Source organism: Balaenoptera ricei, chromosome 8, assembly GCF_028023285.1.
Source record: "Balaenoptera ricei isolate mBalRic1 chromosome 8, mBalRic1.hap2, whole genome shotgun sequence".
NCBI classification, from domain to species: domain Eukaryota; kingdom Metazoa; phylum Chordata; class Mammalia; order Artiodactyla; family Balaenopteridae; genus Balaenoptera; species Balaenoptera ricei.
In genome coordinates this window covers 59,159,868-59,184,153 of record NC_082646.1, presented here as the reverse complement: position 1 = coordinate 59,184,153, position 24,286 = coordinate 59,159,868, and the positions used below count along the sequence as shown (strand labels likewise).

General features: G+C 56.9%; 1 protein-coding gene across 6 annotated transcripts; it reads right to left on the bottom strand.

Moving 5' to 3' along the window:
* On the bottom strand, positions 1–21,918 carry WNT11 (Wnt family member 11). 6 transcript variants are annotated; one of them, XM_059930775.1, is made up of 6 exons: positions 21,628–21,918; positions 17,576–17,758; positions 10,127–10,362; positions 8,257–8,534; positions 5,216–5,508; positions 1–1,310 (listed from the first exon to the last, which is right to left on the bottom strand). In XM_059930775.1, exons 2-6 carry the CDS (start codon positions 17,656–17,658, stop codon positions 1,136–1,138), a joined length of 1,065 nt encoding a protein of 354 aa, XP_059786758.1. In that variant the 5' UTR covers positions 17,659–17,758; positions 21,628–21,918; the 3' UTR covers positions 1–1,135. The 6 variants fall into 6 exon arrangements, with proteins under 6 accessions (XP_059786758.1, XP_059786760.1, XP_059786762.1 ...); XM_059930777.1 differs by lacking the exon at positions 21,628–21,918 and adding an exon at positions 21,520–21,606; XM_059930779.1 differs by lacking the exon at positions 21,628–21,918 and adding an exon at positions 20,765–20,842.
* Positions 21,919–24,286: the final 2,368 nt, after the last annotated feature.

Here is a 24,286-nt window from a genome sequence, read left to right as displayed (position 1 = left end):
TGAAGCTGGGGGTCTTTTCCAACCACCCCTTTATTTCCACCACCAGCTTTACAAACGGAGAAACTGAGGCTAGGGAGGGAGAAGCCCTCCCCAGAGGTTTCACACAGAAACCCTGCTAGGGCTAGCTGGGGCGTGGTTCTGCCACCAGCCCCCTGAGGTCTGCATTCCCAGCTCCCGGGTAGGTTTTCTCTTGAAGCCACTTAGCAGGTCTGATGACACAGCCAGGCTATGTGCGCCTGCATGTGTGTCCCTGGGGAACAAAGAGTCTGCCAGCTGGGTTTGGGTTTCAAGACGTCTGTCCTCGCCCTTGACCGGGAGATCTTACAAGGAGGCTGGGGCCTGAGCTGGGTGGTGGAGCGTGTGGGAAACATCAATTGGACGCCGCCTCGCCTGGGAACCGGAGACTTCACCCAACCAGCCCCAGGATCCTCTGAGCTCACTTGAGGAGGCCAGAAACTGCAGGGGCGGCCTGGGGTTCTCAGCATTTATTTCATACAGCTGTTTAAAGAGCTTGTTTAAAATACAGATCATCATATATATATATATATATATATATTTATATATATAAAATATATAAAGAGGAATTGAGGCCAGCCACCCCAAAGAAAAAGCTATGTTTTATAAATATTTCTGTAGCTCCCACATCCCAGAGGAAGAAAAACAAAACAAAACAAAGAAACATTTACAACCCAAGCTAGTGGTTCCATGTGGTGGGCCCAGTAGGCTCAGACCCTGGGGTGGGCCGGGGGTCTCGAGGGCTAGGCCTGCAGAACATTCTGGTGAGGAGAGGCTGACCTCCCACTTCCCAGGAGGCTGGGGTCTCTGGCTAGGAAAGGTCGAGTCTGTACCAGTCTTGCCAAACCCATGCCCCTGGCTTCTTAGACCCGCCTGGAAGGCAGCAGGTGGGCACTCCAGGGCCTCGGGCTGCCAGGTTATTTTTAATCTTGTCGGTTTCCTTTGATGTCCTGGCCCTCTTTCCCGGGTGGCCCGGCCTTCTGTTCCTGGTCGTTTCCAAGTGGAGGCAAAGGACAAGCCTCCTTCCACGTCTAGCATCTGGAATTCACAAGCCAAAATCCATGGGGCGTCTCCAGGCCCCTTGGCCAGCCTCTGAGGGTCCCCGAGGAGCGGAGCAGCCTCACTTGCAGACGTAGCGCTCCACCGTGCGCTCACACCTGCGGCAGGTGACATAGCAGCACCAGTGGTACTTGCAGTGGCACCGCTCGACCACACGGTCTGTGTAGGGGTTGTAGCCGCGTCCACAGCACATGAGGTCACAGCTGTCACTGCCATGCGACGTCTTGTTGCACTGCCTGGTGGGGGAGGGGAGGTCAGTGAGCATCCTGTCACCCACCAGTCCCCCCACTCCCAGCCAGGCAGCCCCAGCCTCCTCTGACCACGGCTGCAGCCTCAGTCCCCCTTGGACAGTGTTTTAGTCTTTAGGGAATTTAAAATAACCCTCTTTCCCAGGGGTACTTCTCACTTTTCCCTATATTTCCAATAGGCATTCGTCAAAATGAGGGGGTGTTTTGTTTCCTTTGTCTCTTTTCCTATATCTTCTACTTCTAAATACTTGAAAGTGTCTCAAACCACTGTCTAATAATCCTATCTTCGTATTTAATCCTTAATTATATTGTAACAAGCGTAAAGATCGTTTTTACTTTTAGAATCCCAGGATGAATTCTGAAACAAACAAATGGCATCGGATGTGAGGCAAAGTGAGCGTTTGGCACTCTCTTGGTGGAGACAGAGGGTCCGTCAATAATTTGCCCCCTTTGAACCAGGCGCTTCCCTCCAGTATTTTATCTTATCCGAGGCAGGCAGGGTCTTTGGGTCAGTGGAATTACTATGCCCATTTTACAGATGGAAACAACAGGCTCAGCAAAGGGCAGAGGCCTGCTCAAGGTCTCATAGGAGTTTGCGGATAAGCAGGGCTCACGCTCAGGGGTCCTGAAACCAAGTCCAGTGCATATTCTCCCCACCCTAAAGGGCAGAGAACCCATGGGCTGCCAGGGGCTGCATTTCTTCCTGAATCACTCCTGTGGGCAAAGAAGACACTGAAGGTCGCTATAAAACCCAAATATCCTTGCCATCAGCTCTTCTGTCTAGTGAAGAAACATCTGTGCAGGTTGGCATTTCATCTAGCTGGGCTTAGGCTAGACAAGGATGCTGTCATGGGATGCAGCTGGATCCCCACAGCCATGTGGACCAAGGAATCCCAGAATGTCTGAGGTGGGCAAGCCCTAGAGATGACCAAATCCAACCCTCATATTTCCTGATGGGGAAAATGAGGCACAGAATGGGGAAGGGACTTGCCCAGCATCACACAGGGTGAGCATGGGGTCTGTGAGAGTTCAGGAAGGCTTCCTGGAGGAGGAGGGATCATCCAGGCCATTGCATGAAAGATGAACAGGAATCTAAGACGGAGGGGAGGAGAAAGGGTGTTGGGGGCAAGGAGGACAAACACCTTGACCTGACCTATCTAAGGGGAGTGAGAGATGGATGGAGGTGCAGGGCTGGAGGCAGGGAGGCCAGGGAGGCTGCTGCCAGCAGCAGCTGAGTAAGAGAAGCTAAGGCCTCAGCTGGGAAGGAGCCATGGGGAGGTAAGCAGGGGAGCACTTGGAGGGGGAGTCGGGAGGAGATGGCAACCTGCGTGTGGGGACTGTAAGCAGTTCCGGGCAGGAGGCAGGAGGGAACAGCAGAAAGAACACAGGCCCCAGAGCCAGACAGACCTGGGTTCAAACCCCAGCTCTGCTGCTTACTGGCTGCATGACTTAAGGCAAGTCACTTAACATTTCTGGGATTTGTTTAGTCACTCAGCACCATTAGTCTCCCTCAGCCTGAACCTGAAGGTCTCTGGATGACTCCTCTAGGAAAGGGCAGTGGAAGGGGGCAGAGTTTCATTTTTATTTCTGGGTCCCTGACATGCAATGTTTGAAACCTGGCCTCCAACCTCAGAGCCAGACAAGGCCCGCGATGGCGCCTGTGAGGGGGAGCTGGGGAGGCTGGGGCCTGGAGAAAGGGCAGGTTTCAGAGTTTGGAATAGGAACTGCTGAGGAGGCTTCAGTTCACCAGGCTGGATTTGAGGAGGGCATCTTGCCCAGCTAGGGGCCCAACCACGTGTACCACCTGTGTACCTGCCTTTTACAGTTAACAAAGTTCATTTGCATCCAACCCCCTGTACCCCGCAAATCCCTAATCTAGTAAAGCTCACGTTTCCCCTCCTCCAGGCAGCCTTCCTTGATGTCTAGGCTGAGACAGGGCCCCTCTGGGCTCCCCGTTTTCCCTGTCACAGTCTGAGCACTTGATGTCCCTCCCATCCCTGGTGCCCACCAGAGCCTCATGTAATGCTGTAAGAAGTGTCTGTGGTTGTGAACCACTGAGATGTAGGGGCTGTTTGTTACTGCAGAAAGAGCTGACCCATACAGCTGTCTGCAGAGGCCCAGGGCTGAGCATGGCAGGAAGGCTGGGGGCGGTGGGGGATAGCATTCTGAGAAAGCAAGGGTGGTAGCTGGTGCTGTGGAATAGGGCCTCCTCACCAATAGGTTGGGGGCAAGTCCTAGGTGCAGAGTCGGGACAGCTGGGAAGGAAGAGACCTGGCAGCCTCGGGGAGGGGAGACTGTCATTCACAAACCCTTCCTATGGCACTGACACCATCCAGCAAGGAGGGGCTGCTCCGTAAATGTGATTAGAATCACTTGCCAACCTTCCCAAGTGAGTGGTATCATCCTCTTGGCACAGAAGACGAGACTTGAGCCTCAGGTAGGTGAAGGGATTTGCTCAAGGTCCCACAGCTAGGAAACTGCAGTGTCAGGGTGGGAACTGTGCTTCCCTGATGCACACGCGCGCACACACACACACACACACAGCGCCCCCGTGGATCCAGGGAGACCCTCTCTTTGCTCTGGGGTCCTCAATGTGCTTCCCCCAGGTCCTCTGGGTTCTAGAATCCTCTCCCCAACCCCAGCCTCATCACACCCACCCTGACTGCCTCAGCCCAGACTCTCGCTTCTTCCCGTCTCCCCGGCCTGACCTGGTTCCATCTTCATTCTGCCTGAGCCTCTCAATCTGGCTTCCAGATGGGAGCCTGGGCCTCCTTGCAGAGCCTGCTGCCCTGGCCTGTGAGGATGGAGCCCCCCAAAGCAGTCCCCCTCTCCTGGAGGCAGGAACGTGGGCTGAGGAGGAAGCAAAATCTGGCCAGGCACCAACTATGTGCCAGACACGTTCTCAGACACCCTCACTCTGGTTCAATATTCTTTTAACCTGGAAGAACACTAGTTTTGTGGAATGCTATTAGGGGCTCCTTAATAAAAGAGTTCCACAGCCAAACACCTCTGGGAAACACTGGCTTAGACAGATCCTTTACTGCGGGATTCCTCAGAGCCTTTAATATGTTCTCATGCCTTGCAAATCGCCAGAGAGAATTTCCCAACGTATTTGATTGCAACTATTTCTTTATAGTATTTCAGGACTGGATTCCTCCTGAACCATCTCCGGGAAGAGCTGCTCCCCTGAATCCTCACCAGCCCTTCCTGGCACACAGTAGGTCTATAGTCACCACTGGCTCCCTCCTTCTCTCCTGTCCTGAATCGGCTTCAGCAGCTGTGATGGGACCTGCTGTAGGGACCCCAGCTCTGGCTCTGAAATGGGGGACCGGGGGGAGGGAGGTGGGTGAACGCAGGCGGGGGGCATGGGAGCGCCGTCTCTCCACAGAATGCAGGCCGACCTCGCTCTCCTGCTGCCCCTCTGAAAAGCGCTTGTCCTGGTTCCAGCTCCACCCTGTGCAGACTTCCTGTGCGGCCACGGGCTGGCCACTGCTCCCACCTTCCCTTGTGCCTCAGTTCATTGGTCCAGCTCACAGGTTGTATGACATTTATTCTTCGCTTATTCATTTGACAGACATTTACTGAGGATCTATTTTATGTCAGGCAGCCTCTTTCCTAGCCTCTGTCTCCCACACTAGGGGGCAGGTGGGATGGGGGCCTCCCATAAGCCTCCATTCCCCAGGAGCCCCTGCCTGGGCGAGGTGCATAACAGTCACTCCCAGGAGCTCTGCCAGGGGCCCTTGGGACCCCACACCTCCACCTGGCATTCAACTGGGTGGGGACTCCGTTCCCCAAATGCTGACTGAGGCCCGACTGTGTGCCTGACCCCGAGCTGGGATGGGGCACGTGCCACATGGCTGACCCTTCCTGCCAGGCTGGCGGCGGGCCCTTACCTGTCCTGCGTCCCATGGGAGCCCACCTTCTCATTCTTCATGCAGAAGTCGGGGGAGCTCTGCAGATAGACGAGCTCCGAGTCCTTCACAGGCCGGATGTCCAGGTCCTTGGGCACAAGGTGCTTGCGGGTGCCCATGGGTCGGTGCACCACCTTGGTGGCCGACAGGTAGCGGGTCTTGAGGTCGGCGGCCACATCCCGAAGCTCCTGCAGCCCCTTCCAGCAGGTGCGGATGGAGCAGGAGCCAGACACCCCGTGGCACTTACACTTCATTTCCAGAGAGGCACGCAGAGCCTGTGGACAGTGGAGGGCGTCGGGCTGGGCAGCCGGAGCCCCCTCCCTGGCCTGCCCCGGGGCCCGGCCCCACCCTTCTGCCTGCCAGTGCTCTCAGGGAGTCACCACCTGCTCCGGGCCTCAAGTGACAGGGCTTTTTGCTCTAAAGCTGGGGGGTGTTGTGGATCCTTAGCTCCTCCTCCACCCTGGGGGGCAGCTGGGAGGGGCAGCAAGAGAGTGGCTTTTGCAGGGGTAACGGATGCCATTTATACACCTAGTGTACCAAGTGCTCTCACACTTAAAATGGCTTAATCATCACAGAAGCCCTTCATGGGGGATATCATTCATTTCTCCATTTAAAAAAGAGGAAATGAAGGCTCAGAGAGGCTGAGTCTCTTGCCCAAGGCTACACAGCTAGAAGATCTTGGGCTGGGATTTGAACCCAGGTCTGAGGGCAATTCCAAAAGCCATGGCTTTTCATCATTCTATGCTTTTTCTCTCTCACAAAATGCTTGCTGAAAAAAAGGCGGGGAGAAGAAAAGGAAGGGAGGGAGGGAAGAAGAGGCAAGAGGTGGGTGCTTGGGGGTGGGCCCCCTGGCCTGGCTGGCCTTCCCCTCTGCTGCCTGGTGCCGCGTCACCACTCAGCGCCTGTCTTCACGTGTACTGAGCGGGTGTGTAATTGCTACCTTGCAGAGTCGTTGAAAGGATTCAACGAGATGACATATATGAAAGAGTTTTGTGAACTACAAAAGTTAAATCAATATTTGGTTTTGAAAAATCAGTCTAAGTAAGAATTATGGTGGAGAGGGGAGGCCTGGGCTTGGGGCCTGGGGAGACTCTAGTCCTGGCTTTGGAAGTGACTCTGTGCCACTATCTTCCGCGGGCCTCAGTTTCTCCCTGTGTACCTGAGGGGCATGAGTTGGACGCCTTCTGCAGGCCTTTCAGTTCTGCAGTCTAAGCCCCAACTCCTTGCACACAGGACTCAGATCCCTCTGCCCACCCCCCCCCCCCGCCTGCCCTGTGTACTCCACTGCAAGGGTTATGGGTCCCCTGGGCCTACCCCTGCATCAAAAAGATGGGGAAACTGAGGCACACGGAGGGCACGGACTTGCCCAAAATCACACAGGGAGTTAGTGAGGAAGCTGGTCAAGGTCCCAGGGCTCCCTACCCCTCACAGTGCCAGGAAGTGGGGAATGAGGGAGTCCACTTGGGTCTAGAGTCTGGAACTGTCTCAGCAAAGCCTGTGGAGAGCACATAATGAAGTGAACCCGACTGCAGGGCACATTCGGCCTCCCAAGGGCACAAGGTACTTCTGAGTCATCCAGGAAAGGTAAACCACATTCAGCTCCTCAGCTCAGATGGCGGGAAGGGGCCCAGGCTTCCTGAGGCCATGGTGCCGGCGCTGAACACGCTGTCATCTACCCTCCCGGGCCCTTGCAGGCGGCCCCAGGGAGGCCAGCTCCTTGGCATCCGGGCCCCTGGGAAAGGGCTGATGTGCCTCTGAGGCTGAGGACCCTGTTTGGACTGCACTGCGGGATGGGACGGCTGTGCCCCCGGCAGCATGAGGCTCAGGCCTGGCCATGGGCAGGAGTGAGGCTGGGTTCTTGGGCGGGAGGCTGGGTGAAGGGCTCCCAATGGGTTTCCAAGGGTGGGGGGGTGGGCCAGCAGGGTTGCGGGGCAGGAGTTCTGGGTCCCTAGCCAGGTTCTGCTACAGATCCACAGGGTGACTTGGCCTCAGTTTCCCCAACTGCCCAAAGATGGCCTGGACGTCCTAGAATCCTTACAAGAGGGAGACCAGAGAGAGAGGAAGGTGAGGACAAGGAAACCTCTAGACCTGGAGTCCCATAGACCTGGGCTCCATTGCACCCTGTGTCCTTGGCCAAGCCACCTAAGCTCCTTCTGCCTCACATGGTGCTTCTGCACAATGGGCCTAACGAGGCTGCAGGGAAGAGGTCATGAGATGCCATCCACACCTGACACTCTGCCCCTGCGGGACCAGCTCCCCATCTGTAAGGAGGGGTAACAGTACCTCTTCACAGTGTGGTTTTGTGGACTACGGGAGAGAAAACTAATCAAGCACCCACCACAGTGTCTGGCACACTGATTGGTATAAAGTTTTGTTTTTTTTTTTAATTTTCAAAAAATAAAAAGGTCCATTCATTCACTTATGCATTCACCCCAACCTCCTGTGGAATGAGGTGAGGAATTAATGCAACACTGATAATAACAGACATGGAGGGGAAACCGTGTTTAGGAGGTTGGGGTGGGTTTTGGAGCCGGAAGAGAGTCCCCATTAGATCCAAGGATTCGACCCTTTAGCAAGGCTCTGCTGCTCCGCAGCCCTCTCCATGCTTCCTCCCACACCGGCCTTGGCCCAGAGCCCCAGAGGAAGACACTGAGGAACGTGACCAATGGGGACCAGAGAGCACCAAGCCACCCCATTTTATAGATAGGAACAACTGAGGCCAGGGAGGAAGTGACTCGCCCAATGTCACACAGTGAGTTTAGAGCTCCTGACTCCCAGCTCAGTGCTCCTTCTGCCCCACCGACGTTCTCCAACCCAAATCCTGGTGGACCCCCTGGAGGAGGAGGAGCCAGGCAAGCCCCAAGCAGCTGGAGAGGGAAGAGCCAGGGGAGGCCAGGAGCACATCAGTGTGGGTGGATAAGGGCCCGTCCCCCCGCCACCCCTCCACTGGGGCACACTGGGCGGCCCTTTTCCGGCCAATTGGCACAAGCACAACCATCTGGGGTGGGTGGGGGGGTGGTTACCTGTCTCCCCACTTCACTGTTGTGTAGACGCATCAGTTTATTGGCTTGGGATCCTGTTTTTTTCACCTTCATAGGAGCATCGGAAAACTTGGCCCCCATGAGGAGCCCGTAGCTGAGGTTGTCCGCACATCCTCCCCAGCGGTTCCCGGGCCCGGGTGGCTCACCTGGGACGGGGCCGCAGGAGCAGCCCGGCAGGTCGCCGGAGGTGCAGGCCCGGGCGATGGCGTGGCTGATGGCGGCCGCCGACAGCGCATACACGAAGGCTGACTCCCGGGTCCCTGTGGGGAGGTGCGGGGTCAGCCAGGGCGGGCGACCCAGGGATAGGACCCTGCCCAGACCTGAGGGCCCCCACCTGCCTCTGCGGGGTCGCGCGGGGCCAGGGGCGGCGAGCAGTGGAGCAGGTGGAGGATGGCATGACGACCGTTCATCTGTCACTCCCCCACCCTCCCCCAAACGCACTAGCTGACCCGCACGCTCTCTCACAAGCACGCAAAGCCAGCCCCGCCAGGGCACACCCTCACTCACACGCTCACCACGCTGCACTTCCTCCCTGCTTGCCCTGCACCCAGTGTTAGGGGCTGCTTTCGGGAACAGAAGGCCCAGTCCCTGAGCTCCTCAAAGACCAGTGAGCAAAGAGCCTGCTGTGGGGTGGAATGTGTCCCCTGAAAAGATATGGTCAAGTTCTGACCCCTGGTCCCTGTGAATGTGACCTTATTTAGGAATAGGGTCTTTGCAGGTGTAACTGAGCTAAGATGAGGTCATTAGATGGAGCAGAGTGCGCCCTAATGCAATGACTGGTGTCCTTATAGGAAGACGGAATTTTAGATACAGAGACATAGAGGGCGGAGGCCACGTGACAGAGGCAGAGACTGAAGTGATGCAGCTACAAGCCAAGGAACACCGAAGACTGCGGCAGCCCCCAGAAGCTAAGAAGAGGCAGGGACGATTCCTCCCCCAGTGTCTTCAGAGGGAGCCCTGCTGACACCTTGACTCTGACCTCAGACTTCCAGCCTCCAGCACCGTGAGACAATTCTTCTGTTGTCAGAAGCCCCCCGGTGCGTGGGGCTTTGTTACAGCAGCCCTAGCAAATTAAGATGGAGCCCAACGTGCCTTGAAAGTGGGGTGTCCTGGCCTTGCATCCAAGCAAGTTACCCCCCTTCTCAAGCCTCAGTATCCTTAACTGTAGAGTGGGAATGATAATACCTACCTCACAGGCTTGCTCTGGAGCTCAGATAATTCAGGAAGGAAGGAGGCTTTGTAAAGTGCTGCACAAACGTTAGCTGTCACCGTGCGGGGTAAAGATGAGATCCACTGGGGCATTCCTACCCTTCAAAAGCCTCTCTATGATACACAGGACCCCCAAATCCACCCCCAGAAGCCACCTCCTCTGGGAAGTCTTCTCCACAGATGTTCTTTAGTCCCTACATCACTTTGTGCCTTTCCCAGCACCTTCAGTCGGACTGGTCTAGAATTAACTGCTCCACACCTGTCTGCCCCAAGGGCAGGCTCAGTCGCATTTTCTTTACAGATCCTCCACCCCCAGAGCCTTCCTGCATCATTCATTCCTTTGTTCAGGCGTGAGGGGTACATGTGCATTTGTACTGTCATTCAGGCTCCCCGCACTGGTATATTCACTCACTATAGGTTCATTCATTCATCAGTTCACGCCCCAATACCCATGTCCGTGATTAATTCATCCACCTATCCATCCATCATCCAGCTATTCACTCATCCCCCCATCACACTTCCAGCCATCCATCCATGAATTCACCCACCTATCTAAACACACATATATTTATGCCTGAATTCATCCACCCCACCCCACCCGCATGCATTCCGCAGGCCCTAGCAGCCCCCGCTGGCCCCCTACCTCTCTCCAGGTCAAGCAGGTAGTTGGGGGCGAGCTCGATGGAGGAGCAGTTCCAGCGCATGTCCGCGAAGGCCCGGCGGCAGGCCTTCATGACCTCGCGGGCGGCGTGCACGATGGTGTGCATGAGCTCCAGGTTGCTGCGGCACAGCTGCACCTGCGCGGACACCAGGCCCTCCAGCTGCTTGCAGTGTTGCGTCTGGTTCAGTGCCAGGGCCGCCGGGGTCTTGGAGAGCGCCCTGCACACAGGCCAAAAGGCAGCAACCAATGGAAGGGAAGTCAGGGCTGTGAGGGGCCGTGCTGCTTCCACCCGCTGTACCGGCCCCAGCCTCTCCTCCACAGTCTTGGAGCCTTTGCTGGAAGGAGCTGGGAAACCAGGAGGCCAAGCACTGTCCCCAGCAGAGTAACGGCTCCCCCTCCCGCCCCCGTGTGACCTTGAGCACATCACTGTCCTTTTCTGGGCCTCAGGCCCTCATTCATAACATAGGATCATGGCCCCCATCCTACCTAAGCTTTATTATAATTATACTAACAATAAACAGTTTTATAGTTCACAAAGCACTCACATCCACTGCCTTATTTAGTCCCACACAGCTGTGAATGGTTACTCTTTATTCAACATTCATTCAATACTGAACGTGCTAGACACTGTGCTAAGTGCTGGATTATTATAATCATCACCATCATAGTAATACATACTATTAATTGACCATTTACTAGATGCACAGTGTGAGTTAGGAGCTTCCCATTATGGCTTCGTTTAATTATTAAACCCATTTATTAGGCTGTAAAATCCCACATACATGCAAGAGATTCATTAAAAGATTAAAGAGCCACTCAATTTGGTGATGAATTGGACTTAGCCATTAACTTGCTATGTGACTTTAGATAAATCACTGTCCCTCTCTGGGTCTCAGTGTCTATATCTCTAAACTGTACTTCCCAGAATGGGTTCCAGGGAGACACTCTGAAAAAAGGGATCCATGGTCAATCAAGCACAGTTGGGGAATGTGATATACTACATCCCCCCTTGAAGAGCAGTAATGCACATTTACATTTTAAAGGCCCTGAGAAGTCCTGCAGCAAAGCAACAGGCTTGGTTTTGTTTAACTTCCAAGTCTGCTGAGCACAAAACCCTTTATTTGAGGAGTGCTGACCTCCTCCATGCTTTGGGAAATGCTGGCCTAGAGGGTCCCTATGACCTCTAGTGATGTTACAGGACCTAAGAGCTTCCAGATCCTGGTTCTGGGCACTGGGATTCCAAGACTCTAGGACCAGGGGTCGATCCTGCATTCAGCTTCCTCCCAGGCCTTCTCTGAGGAGTAGACTGCATCAGGCAGCCCCTCCTCTTAAGTGGAGGCTAGAGGGACCCCACAGCCTTAAAGGGTTCCATATAGACCCACCCCCTACCCTAGGGCCAGCTGGTCCTCAGAGACCCAGCAGAGACCCCGGAGGGACAGGCGGCAAGAAGGGGCCAATCTTCAGGCCCAAGTGCTATGTGCCCCACTTGCTGGGACCACAGCAGACCTCACCCAGCATCATGACCGAGACCTGGTGAGGCCCAGCTCCTCGAGGCCCTGGCCTGAGATCCCAAGAGAGGCAGCCTGGTGCCAAAGAACAGCACGGGCCTGGGCAGACTCCTGGCCCTGTCACCCCCACTCCCCTTGTGACCTTGAGCAAGTCAAGTAACCTCTTCTCTCCCATCAATCTCCCAGCATTGTCTGAGGGATTGACCTCAAGGCCCCTCAAAACCTGGCCCTCCAGCCCTCTCTGGCCTCCCGTCCTTGTCCCCCATGTGTCCTAATATCTGCCACACCAGACTCCTGGCTTCTCTGACAGGGACTGCCCTACCACCACGCGTATGCCCAGGCTTTTCCTGGTGCCAGGAATGCCTTTGCCCTTGCTCCTGTACCTAAATGAATAAATGAACTTGATCTACTTGTGGAAGAAATATTTACTAAGCACCAACTCTTCCCAGACATAGATCCTTTCCTCAAGGAGCCCCTCGTCTAATGGCTGCACAGACCTATCATCAGTTATAAGGCAATGACCCAGATGTTCCAGTTCATGGGCTGGCCCAGGGAAGAGCTCAGGCTTTGGGCACCAGCTGTGTGAGCTGGGTAAGTTACCCAACCTCTCTGGGCCTCATGGTCCTCATCTGTTATAAGAAAATGATAAATTCTACTTCAAAAGGTGATGGCAAGACTTAAATACGATGATGGATGTAAAGCACTCGGGGCAATCATAAATGGGATCCCTTGCTTGTTGCCACGTGAATCTTGGACCAGAGGGAGTCAGAAGACCTAGGTTGTGGCTCAAGCTCTGGCCTCTATGTGCTGGGCAATCCTGGGTGAACTGCTGCCACTCTCTGAGCATCAACTAAAAAATGGGGACTCCTGGAGGTCTTGTAGGGGCTGAATGAGTTAATACGTGCTACACTGAGTACTAATAGGTTAGTTTGCTTCCTGCTGCCTCTCTCTGCCATGCCCCACCCATCCTACACCTCCAAAATACAGAAATCATCCCCGAGGCCTGGAAAGCAGACCCAAGGCAAGTGGGCATGGCCTGGTGTCTGTGGTTGGAGTGGCACAACCCAGCCTGTCTGAGATTGACTGTGGGTATCTTGGGCCATCTTCCCTCACTGTGACCCCTGGCCCATCCCTACCCCACCAAGGCATGAGCCAAGAAACCTTTGGTGTATCTGGATGCAGACCTCAGGCATGGTTGCCTGACCCTGCCTATGACTGGGGAACCTGCTGCCTGAATTCCGGCAACACATACTGGATGAGGGGTGACCACACAGGGACAGATATCACCCCCTCAGCCTGTTTCTTGGTTGTTACAGCCCCTCTGCCACCACCTAGCAAACAGTGTCCACGCGCATGGACCCACTGTCCCAGGTGGGCACAGCACTCCCCAGTTTACAGAGCCTCTCATTTCATCCCATTCTTCCAATGCCCGAGGGGCCTGGCAGATTATCTATCACCCCCTTTGTACAGAGGAGGGAGCTGAGGCGCTCCAGTGCCCAGGTGCTCGGCCTCCTCTGGATACCATCCTCCCTCAAACCTGGCCTCACTTTCCCAGGTCCCCTCTCTACTGGGCTTGGGGCCGTCCACGCTCAGCCTGTCCTGAGCCTGCTCTGCCCATCACCCTTGCCCGGCTTCCATCCTTCCCCTCTGAGCCACTTTGCTGTTTCACAACAGGAAGGATTACAGGAGATACACGAGAAAACACCCAGCACGGTACCCGGCACACAGCAGGCACCCGTGCAGGGTGGCTGCCTTCCAGGTCCTTCCCCTGGGCTCCTGCTCAGAAAGCGGATAATGTAAGCTGAGACTTTTCCTGGGGAGCTCAGGTTGCGGCTTCCGAGGAGGGGTCCTCTGGGCTCCTGGGGTCTGGGGACCCTGGGCCACTCTGGGTCAGTCTGTCCATCTCTGAAGTCATCAAGCATCCACCTCCCCAGCTGGTGGTGAGAGAGGTTCGATGAGGGAAAGCCGGTGAGGATGCTCCCAGATGAGGCACAGACTGCCCAGGTGGGCAGAGGACACACGGGAAGCATTCTGGAGGTCCTGGGCGGGCGCGGGGCTGCGGAGAGAGCGGCCGGGACAGAGCGGCCAGCTGCGGCATGCTGGGGGAGGCCTGCTCGCGGGAGCGTGCAGACTGGGAGATCAGGAGGCGGGAGGCAGCGGATTCCACTCCCGAGGAGGGCGATGTGGTCATCTGGTAATTAGTGGTAATGACCGTTTCTAACTAAGGCCCCCTTGGGGAGGTAATCAAGGATTAGGGTGGGAGGCGGGGGAGTTACCCGTCTGGACATCTCGTCCGGCTTGCCTCACTGCAGCGCACCCCTAATTGAAAACATTTTGGTTTATCTGGGGGTGGGTGCATGGGGGAGAGGGTGGAAGAGAGGACAGGAGGGAACAGAGAGTTCACAGGCGAGGCCTATGCCCAGGGTGCTGCTGGGGTGGCCGAGGTCTCTCTCATTCAGGAGTTGGGGTTCTCCTGGGATGGCGGGGGTGGGGGAGGCGCAGAGACCTGGGTTTCAGCTCCAGCTCAGCACATCTAACGTTCCACCTTGGGCAAGTCACTGCCCCTCGCCGGGCCTCAGTGTCCCCACCCCATTGTGGAACTGGGGACACTGAGGCCCAGAGAAAGGCAGGGCTAGCCCCGACCTGTACACAGCCAGCCAATCAGAGGCAGAGCCAAGCTAGAACCCAGGACTCCTAACCACAGGCTAGGGCTCTTTCACTCCCACTGTAGAGATGAGGAAACTGAGGCTCAGAGAGGCTAACATGATTGATTTGCCTGAAGCCTGGCTCATGGCTAGTGAACTGGCAGAGCTCGGGCTGGGACCCAGGCCTTCCAACTCAGGTCTGGTGCTCCTCCCAGCCTCTCTGCGGCAGCTGTGTCCCTTCTGAGTCTCTTAGGACTCTTCCTCAAGAGGCCCAGTCCCGGAGTAAGCAGCAGGCTTGGGGCTGCCCGGGGTGGGTGGAGTGGCCTTTATGGGTCCTCCCAGCCACCCTGGGCCTTCCCCTCACTGGGTAACCCCAGTGGTTCACAGAAGGCTGGAACCATCCTCCCTGCCCACCACAGGGCAGCCAGAAAAGGATGTCCCCACACTTCTGGTCTGAGTCTCCCAGCACCTGGCTTGGGTGGGAGGTGAGGTAGGGAGGGGTCCCCCAGGTTATTTCTGATCAGGTGCTTCCACCCCTTCTCCCTTACCCCCTACCCCACAGAAAGCCCAAGCTGAGTCCCAGGTCCCCAGTGGGTGGGCAATCTGGGTCACTCAGCCACATTTACTTTCATTTCCCATGTCAAATGCCCCTTTCCTCTTCAGCTCACTTTCCAAAGCCCAGGGCAGCAGGGTCCTCTGGGACATCCCCAGGGCAGCTGAGTCTCCTGGATGAGTCCTCAGCTTCCCATCCCCACCGTACCCTTCCCTGTTCCCAACTGGCCTGTGGCTCCCTGTGACCAAGAGGCCCCAGAGCCACGCAACTTAACTCCAAGTCCTGCCTCTGCTGCCTACTAGCTGTGACAGCCAGTTCGTTAAAGACCCACTGAGCCTCCACTTCCTCTTCTGATTAATGAGGGTGATGGCAGAACCCACCTCACATGGTGGTTGGGAGATTTAAATGAAACAACATACATCAAGCACTTAGAACAGTGCCTGACATGTACCAAGGCCACATATATATACAGACACACACACACATACACACACACACACACACACACACACACACACACAGAGTTGTTATTCTTAAACTCCACTCCTTCTCCTGCTTCCCCCTCTGTCTTCAGCTCCAGCAAGAGTTTAACCACTATCAAAGAGGTTTGGCTTCATGGAGCCTGTCTGCCTGGCTTCTGATCCCACATCCACCATTAATTAACTAGCTGTGTGACCTTGGGCCAGTTACTTAACCTCTCTGTACCTTAGTTTCCTCATTTGTAAAATAGTAGCGATAAGAATGTCACCTACTTCATAGGAGTGTTATCAAAGTTAAATGTCTAAAGCTCTGGGGATTTACTAGTAAGCTCCTGTAATTCCTGGCTTCTCTGTTTCCCCACACACATCGCCCTACCCCTGCTGTTCCCTCTGCCTAGGATGCCTGCTTTGCATTCCATCCATGGCCATCGAAATCCTATCTATCCTTTGAAGCCAGACTCAGAGTCACCTCCCTTATGTGGGGCTAACCACACCTCCTCTGGGCTCCCATGCTCCCTCTCCTAGGACACAGCCCAAAGTTCACTTTGTACGTTTTATATGTCTGTCTCCCCCAACAGGCTGGCAGCTCTTTTAAGGCAGACACTGAGTTGTACTCATTATTTGTGGCAGCCTGGGCTATGCAGTGGGGACAGCATGGATGTTGGGCTGAACTAGCCATCTATTTCAGACCCTACCCAGCCACGTGCCAGCTTGGGGGCCTGTAAAAGTCACACATTTCTCAGAGCCTCGGCGTTCCCACTGTGGCGTGGGAATTCTAGCAGTGTCCCCCAGAACACTCTAGGGGTGAGCCCAGTTCTTGGCCTCTGATGCTCCTTGGGTCCTTTAACAAAGCCCTTCCCTCTCTGGACCTCAGTTTCCTTATCTGTAAAAGGTTGGTGGTGAGTGAGGAGGGCTTGGGCTCCCTGATCAGAGGTTCTCACCAGCTGCGACAGTGCCAGGTACCAACAGTAGAAGGAAAGTGGCTGATTTCTCATAAAATTAGTCAGGAGGGGCTGAGAAGAGCCGGTGCCCCCAGGCTGGGAAGCTGCTGAGCTCAGGCTTCTCCTTGCAAACAAGAAATGCAAGAAGATGGGGTTCCCCTCTCAAGAGAATTAATGGATAACTAAGTCCCAGCAGGGGTAGGGCTGGTGACCTCGAGACTGTTTGCCGGTGGCCCAGCCACTATTGCCCATTTTCCAGCTAATCCACGAACCGTCCTCGCAGCCCCTCCCCAGCCCATAGTCTGTCCCATGCCTGTCTTATCTGCATGGCTCCCCGCCCCCGACCTGGAACTCTAGACTATGTCCTGTCCTGGACTTTTCCACCATTCAGGGAGTTCCTCCACCCAAAGTGCCCTCCTCTCACTGCCCCCACCCACCAAACTCCCAGAGACTCCTCAGGCCCGTCCTAGGAGCACCACCCACGAAAAATCTACCTAGGGTCCCAAGGATGTGCCCCCCACCAGGTGATCTCCTCTCCTCTGGGCTCCCACAACACCGCCCTGGGCTCTCCTGGGGCACTTGGAGTTATTTACAGCCTGGGCTTATCTCTTCCAGACCAGAGGGCAGCTCCTCCAGGAAGGGGCTGGCTTTTACTCCTTTCTCCCTGCCCTCCCTGCCCACAGCCCAGCACAGAGCAGGCAGTCCCTTCTGCTGGATGGAAAAGAGTCTCTCTCCCACTTACCCCTCCATTAATAATTTCTATCTAAAGGACTACCCTTCAGCATCCGACAGTTTATGGGGTTCTTTCATGAGCCGCTTCTCATCTTACCCTCCTTTGACAGAGGAGGACGCTGAGGCTCCCAAGAGGCTGAGTGACACTTCCCCAAGGTCACCCAGGTGGAGGGGTCTGGACTGTTTGAGAACCTCCAGCTAGGGTCAGGAGACTGTCAAGGAACATAATATTGAGCAGGCCTTGTGTGCAGGGCGCAGACCCTCTAGATTGGGCCCCCTGACCACGCTCTTTTTCCATCTGTCCCTGTGGAGGTCTTGCGCAACCCTTGGCGCACGGAACAGGGCAATTCTGTCGTCCTCCACGCCCTGTCTTGCTCCTCCCGCAGGTAAGGACAATATTTAACAGAGGAGGAAAAGGAGGCTTAAAAAGGGTGACTTGCCCACGACCCCCAGGCAACTTCTGCTCCCTGGTCTTGGGCACGCTGGCCCGATCCAGGGGGCCCCTTAAGGCTCTCCGCCTCCCCCAGCCGCGAATCCCGGGGCCCATGTGCGTGGACGCGGGTCCCTACTTACAGCCACTTGATGCCATAGCACACACTGGTCTGGAGCGCCAGGGCGAAGAGCAGCGCCTGGCAGACCTGCGGCCGCGCCCTCATCCTCGCGCGGCTGGCGCGCCGGGGGGTCGCACCCTGGGGAAGCCGCGCCGAAGTCCCGCCGCGCGCCCGGCCGCCGTCGCTCCTCCTGCGTGCACGCCGCCTGCAGTCGGGGAGAGCGGAGGCAGCGGATTAAGGCTGCGCGCGGGGCGGGGGCCACGCCGGGGGGGGGGCGTTTTATTCAAATTACAAAGGAGGGGTCGGGGCCCGGGGAGGCCGGGCGCGCGGCGGGCGTCGCCTCCCGCCCCGCACAGCCCGGGACGCGGCCGGCGTCTGGCTCAAATTAAATGCCTCTGGAGCGCGGCCGAGGGCTTGTCCACCTAGTGCGGCCCGGCGGGAAGGGAAGAGGGCGACAGGACCAGAAACTCCGGAGAGACCAGGCAGAGAGACAGCGAGAGGGAGAGAGACCCTCAGAGAGCGAGGCTGAAAGACATTTGGCAGAGGGAGAAGCCCGGATAGGCACACAGTTCTCGAGAGGGACAGAAAGAAGACGAAGGGGGTCGAGGGCGGAGACCGCGGGCGGGCGAGGGGAGGAGCAGATTCGGGGCCCAGGATCTGGGTACTCATCTCCGCAATATTAATTGTTAGTTATTATGAGCCTGGCCATTCTCCTTCCCTGCTGGGCCTCTGTTTACCCCCTCTGTAAACTGGGGACACAATTGTGATTCAAATTGTGATTAGGACATAATTCACCTTTTAAAAAGAACATTCATCTAACGCGATCGCATTTTTTCCTCCCAGCAACCCTGGGAGATAGATACTATCACTGCCCCCATCTCACAGATGAGAAAACTGAGGCGCAGAGATGTGAAATAGGGTTGTTCAGCCAGCGAGCGGCAGGTCCATGCCCCGTGTTTTACTCTCATGTCTACCCGGTGTCCGGTGAGATCATGGACCGTGAGAAGACAGGGAAATGGGAGCTGGCTCTGGGCATCAGTTTCTCAGCCTGTGAAGGGGAGGATGAGAAATGGGATGGCAAAGGTCTTTGTACAGTGAAGGCTGTTCAGGGTCCTGAGTCTCTGAGTCCCTCTAGCGGTGCCCTTCTACAGGGTCGGATGGTGCCCAGGCCGGAGCGGAGGCTGGGCAGCCTGGCCTTGGCTAAGCTGGGAAGCTCACGGGGCCGGTGCGATGCCGCCTCCGGCCGCCAGGCGGCGTCCTGGGGCCGCGGAGTAGTCCTTACCCCGCCCGCAGGTCGCAGAGTCGCTTTCTCCGGCTTTTTTCTTTTTCTCCTTTTTTTCCCCCTCTTCATTTCACATCATTAACTCCCTTCCCAGCTTCTTCCAAATTTACCAACAACTGGCGTTCTCCCGGAGGTAAACACAGCCTCAGCCCCTCTCCCCTGGGGAGGAGCAGACAAAGGGATTCCTTTCTCAAGGGTTTGTGGAGTTGGAAAAAGGAGGCGCCTTAGTGCGGGCGCTTGAGCGAGAAGGGGGGGTTGACCTTGGACAAGCCTTCCACCACCCCAGCCTCAGTTTCTCAGTTTCCCCTTCTATGAAAACAAGGGACTGGACTTCACGCATCTCCTGAGGTCTTTCCAGCCTCCAGTAGCCTGCGGGTCTTCTGAGCTCCCCTCTGCCTAAGTTCCCACTATTACGTCTACCTGCGTAGTGTGTGCATGTACGAGTGCGCCTTAAGCAAGCAAGCGCGCGCGCACACACACACACACACACACACATTTTAAATCCCACTGTTTTCTGGAGCCTTCGGCATGACCCAGAGCAAGGCAGAGAGAAAACTCTGAATTACATTTTCTTTCTCTTCCGCAGAGTCCCCCAGCTGGGCGCCTAACACCGTGGCGCTCGCTACAAACTTTGCCGAATTATGGCACGGGGGCGGGGAGGCGGGGGTTGGTGTTTCAGCTGGGGTCGCAGTCTAACTGTGCCCCCTCTTCCCTCCCAGCCTGTATCCAAACCTTTTGTCTTACTGGCCCTGAAAGTTTACCATGCTCCTGAGAACGAGAAAAATATCGGCTGGATGTGTGGGGGGGGGGGGCGGGGGGAGAGGGGAGAGGATCAAAAACTCCAGCCACTGTCTCTCCTCGCCCCTACCCCCTCCCCAAGTGTGGGCTCCCCCCTAAGGCGCCCAGCATTCCAGGGTAGGGAGGAAGGGCTGCACTCGGAGAGAGGAGAGCTCGGACTCACAGCAGGGGATCCGTGTCCAGCCCAACTCGCCCAGAGAGAGGAGGGGCCGCCCGGGTCACGGCGCACGGGGACCCAGGCGTCCAAGCTACTCCCGGCTCTTTCGGAGCGGCCCCGGTAGTCCTGGGCTTCTCCTTTCGCTGTCCCACCACGTCGCTGGGGGAGGCGGCTCCTGGCCCGGGCCTCTGGGTTCTGACAGGTTATTCCTGTCCAGTGTCAGAGTGTCTAGGACAGCCGCGCGGGCCGCTGGGTCACCCTCAGCCTGCGCCTCGCGGGTCAGGGAGCACTCGCCTCCCTGAGCCCCCGGCCCGCCAGGGGGCGCTAAACCGGGGTTCGAGGTGGGATACGCCGCAGCCTCCCGCGCCCTGGGACCTTGGGCAAATCCCCTCCTCTTCCTGGACCCCCACGTCCCCCTCTGGGGACTGTATGAGGTGTAAAGTAAGTGCCCTCTCAATTCTGGTCTCTCTATAAGACATCCACTTGCCGTGGTCAGTCCCGAACTGCCCGACCCCTTGCTTCAGGCCCGGCTCGGAACCTCCCTTGGGGTCAGGCGCGTAGTGGGCCCGCGTCAAACCACAGTGTCTTTGGAGAGAAAAGCGGTCCCTTCCTCCCCCCGCTGGGGATAAAGTTCAAGCTACCTCGCTTGCAGCGGGCGAGAGAGGAAACCTCTGGTGCACACTCTGGGCACCGCGAGCGCAGTAGCCACGGCCTGGCTCTAACAGGTGGTTGTAAGACTTGGGCTCTGGAAGGCCCTGGAAACCCCGCTGCCAGGGCGGCTGCCCTTCTGAGGCAAAGCCGGCGGAGACACGCCGAGCTTCCCCTTCCCGGATGAGCCTGCGCTGGGCCGGGAGCCGGCACCGCGCGACGGCGCTGAGTGTCCCCGCCGCGCGTCGGCCCTGAAGCCTCCGGGTGCGCGGCTCGCAGAGCCGACCCGGAGAACCGGTGACGCCGAGCAACTGCTTCAAGATTACCTGCGACGCCAAGCGATGCGGGGCCGCAACCCGGCTTTGACCCTGGCCGCGAGTCTTTTGAGATGTGTCTGCTGGGCTGCGGACGATGCGCCGGTGGCCCGCGAGACGGGTTATTTTGGAAGTGGGAAGGGTGGGGTGGGGTAACTCGGGGCACCTCCCACTATCCCCTCTGGGCCCGACCCCGAGCCCCTAAGGACCATGAGGGTCATGGAGGCATCTCAGCTCCGAGAGTTGGGAGGTGTGAGACTCGTGCGCGAGCTCAGCCAGATGTTCGGGGCTGCTCCAGATGTGCCTCGGGGCCGGGACAGAACTTTCCTCCTCCCCAACCCCCAGCCTGGAGCTCAGGTCTGTAAACAAACTCTCGGTTCTCCCCCTTATCCCGTCGCTTCTGGGAGCAGGTCTCAAAGCGAGGCGTCCGCCCTGGTCCCCCAATTTAGTAGGAGCTGCCGTAGTTCTCTGCCTTTTGCCGCCCTCTCCTGCCCCGCCACACACACCCTCTGCCACAGGATCCAAGTCCCCCACCCCCGGGATGGCTCGGGCATGACCTCATCCGTGGGCTGACTGGGAGGGAGAGGGTCGAATCGGGGGGAACAGGGCCGGGAAGGCTCGAGGAGGGCCGCGGGAACTGCACAGCCCACCTCCACCGCTCATCCGCTTAAAGCCCGCGCCCCCAGCCCCCGGCGCCTGCGCTCGGTGAGGGGAATGCCTGCGAGAGCCGCGGAGGAGAGGTATGGAGAAGGTCTTGCTTTGCTTACCGGGAGCGGTTGCCCAACGGGGTCACGCCTTCCCCCTCGGACTCGCGAGCCCCGCGCCCTGGCAGGTCCCCGCTGAGAGCCCGCCCGCTGCCCGCGGCCACTGCTCACCTCCTGGGGCGCTCGCCTGGCCGGGCGGGCGGGGGAGCGGCGAGCGCAGCCCCCAGCGGACCCGGGAGCTCTCCGGGCTGGGCAGGCGGCGAGGGCGTCCTCTTCGCGAGCTGCCAGAGAAGGACGCCCGGGATCCCGGCGGACAGAGGCCTGCTGGGGTCCCGCGGGGACTGGGGCGCACACTCAGGCTGCTCTGGAGGGCGCTCGGCTCCCGGGGCCTGCGCTCGCCCGCTCGCCGGGGCTCTCCGCCTCACCCGGCACGGTCTCTGGTGCTGGCCGCCCGAACTGCTTTATAAGGCACGGGCAGCTGCTTTGATCCGCCCACGTCAGCGCGCCGAAACCCCACCGGGTGGCTCCGGCCTCGCGCGGGGGCCGGGGGCGGGGTCCCCGCGGATGCCACGCACCCACGGCGCCAGCGGCACGAGAGGACGTCGCACCCTGTTGAGCTACAAAGAGGAGACTTACTAACTATAACTATAGCTGGTGTGTACTGAGCGTGCGGGCTGTGAGCCTACTGCGCGCCTGGGGCGCTCGGGGGCCCAGGTGGGGAAGGTTTCTAAACCTCGCAGCAAGCCCCGCGAGGATCCTCAACCCCGTCTAGTTCGACAGAGGAGGAAGCCACAGCTCAGAGGGAAGTCGGCCTTAGGTCTCATTCTGGAGCCCGGGCATCACTAGGTGTTGGTCTTGCAGCTCGGTTACTATAAGCATTGTGCGTCCCGAGAGCTGCCTTGGCGTCCCAGTCCGACCTTCGCCGGGTCACCTCTCCAGACCTCTGGTTCCAATTCTGGGAACTCTCAGCAAAGAAAGGAGGTGCGAGGGCTCTGTGCTGTGAGGCGGCTCTAAACCTTAGGCACCAAGGAGGCAGGTGTCCCATCTATGGGATGACCGTTGGGGAGTCTTCTGGGCACCTTGTCCGGGTCCCTAGGGGACCACCAGCTGAGGACTGGGTTTCAGAAGCTAAAGCACATTAAGGTGCTTCTTGTGCGGTGTAGACCTAGCCTGGGGCTGGGGCTGGGACTGTGTTTCTGGGGCAACTTGCCTGGGACCGGATGAGTGCCCACACCTCCCACGCCCACCTTGGCCCTTCCTGGCTGACAATACTCCCCTCCCGTTTCTAACTGCTGGGTCAGGTGCTGTGGTTTCCTTGACTTCTGTCTTCCCCACACCCCACCCCAGGGGCCTCAATCCCAAGAATAATCTAGTTCATTAGCAGAAGGGAAAACAGATTTAATGAAAAGAGGCTTCTTTCAAGTCCCCCCAAAACACGCTAACTCTTTTCCCTGTCCTTTGCAGCCGCCTGTGAAGTGGCACCCGTAGGCTGTCCTAACCTGGCTACAGATGCCTTCACATACATCACACACATCTGAGCCCACAGAACCCACTGCAGGCTCTCAGCCATGCCAGTGCCAAGCAGCCAGTCCCCCCTGCACACAGGACTGGGACTTACCACCCCGCAAATGGTCACGAACACATTCAGGAGGTACTTGGACATACCACATGCCCACATGCACATACAAGTTAAATGGCCATACACATCTTCTAGATGAGGCTGAACATGCAGACTTTCCCCATCCAGTTCATGCACAAACACACCTGTTTCCATGCACACAGTGAGGACACACACAGCTTCCAAGCAACACCAGTGCACGTATACTCCTGCTTATAGTCGCAGAAATGTCCTTGAGAACACATGCTGGGACACCCTCATCTCTTCTTCCAGAGCACTGGAGTCAATCCCATTATAAATGCCATGGGAAGGTAGTGGGGCTTTGGGTGGGGTGTGGGAAACACTGCTGCTCGACCTAAGAGGCTACCGACGAGGGTCAAAAGAGTGTCCTTAGCTCTCCCATTCCAAGGCACTCTGGCCACCACAGTCAGAGCCGTTCCAGGTGACTTCTGTCCAGTTGGGATGCATTGTCCTCTGGGTCTAGCCCTTTGCTCATTTCAGAGCTAAATTGGTTGCTTCCAAATATTTGCATAAGCAGTCTTTCAGCCAGAAATCTTCTGGCTCCCAGCTAGAGTAGGTACGGAAAGCAATTTGGAGTCACGTAGACTTGGGTTCCACTGTTGATTGTGTCCAATTTTATTTTTAGCTGTGTGATCTTGAGCAAGTTGCTTAAACTCCCTGAACCTTAGTTTCCTCATCTCTAAAATGGGAAGACTACAGTCCCATCAAATCCGCTATATTCTCCAAGATGGGGATTAGTACCCCATTTCATAGATGTAGAAGTTGAGGCTCAAAACGGAGGTGCTGGGCTTCCCTGGTGGCACAGTGGTTGAGAATCTGCCTGCTAATGCAGGGGAAGCGGGTTCGAGCCCTGGTCTGGGAAGATCCCACATGCCGCGGAGCAACTGGGCCCGTGAGCCACAACTACTGAGCCTGTGCGTCTGGAGCCTGTGCTCCGCAACAAGAGAGGCCACGATAGTGAGAGGCCCACGCACCGTGGTGAAGAGTGGCCCCCGCTTGCCAGAACTAGAGAAAGCCCTCGCACAGAAATGAAGACCCAATACAGCCAAAAATAAATAAATAAATAAATAAAATGTAAAAAAAAAAAACAAAAAACGGAGGTGCTGGCAAGGGTTGGAGCTAATATTTGAACCCAGATCTCTAGGGCTCAGAGTGCACTATAGCTGGTGGCCCCCATTGAAACAGATGGCA

Bases quoted from the DNA above. Each gene is read 5' to 3' on its own strand.
- WNT11 (XM_059930775.1), bottom strand. From the start codon at position 17,658: ATGAGGGCGCGGCCGCAGGTCTGCCAGGCGCTGCTCTTCGCCCTGGCG. The intron at 10,363-17,575 runs GTAAGTAGGGAC...GCCTGTGTGCAG, and splicing joins TGCTATGGCATCAAGTGGCT to GGCGCTCTCCAAGACCCCGG. The intron at 5,509-8,256 runs GTAACCACCCCC...CACTGTCCACAG, and splicing joins ACAGTGAAGTGGGGAGACAG to GCTCTGCGTGCCTCTCTGGA.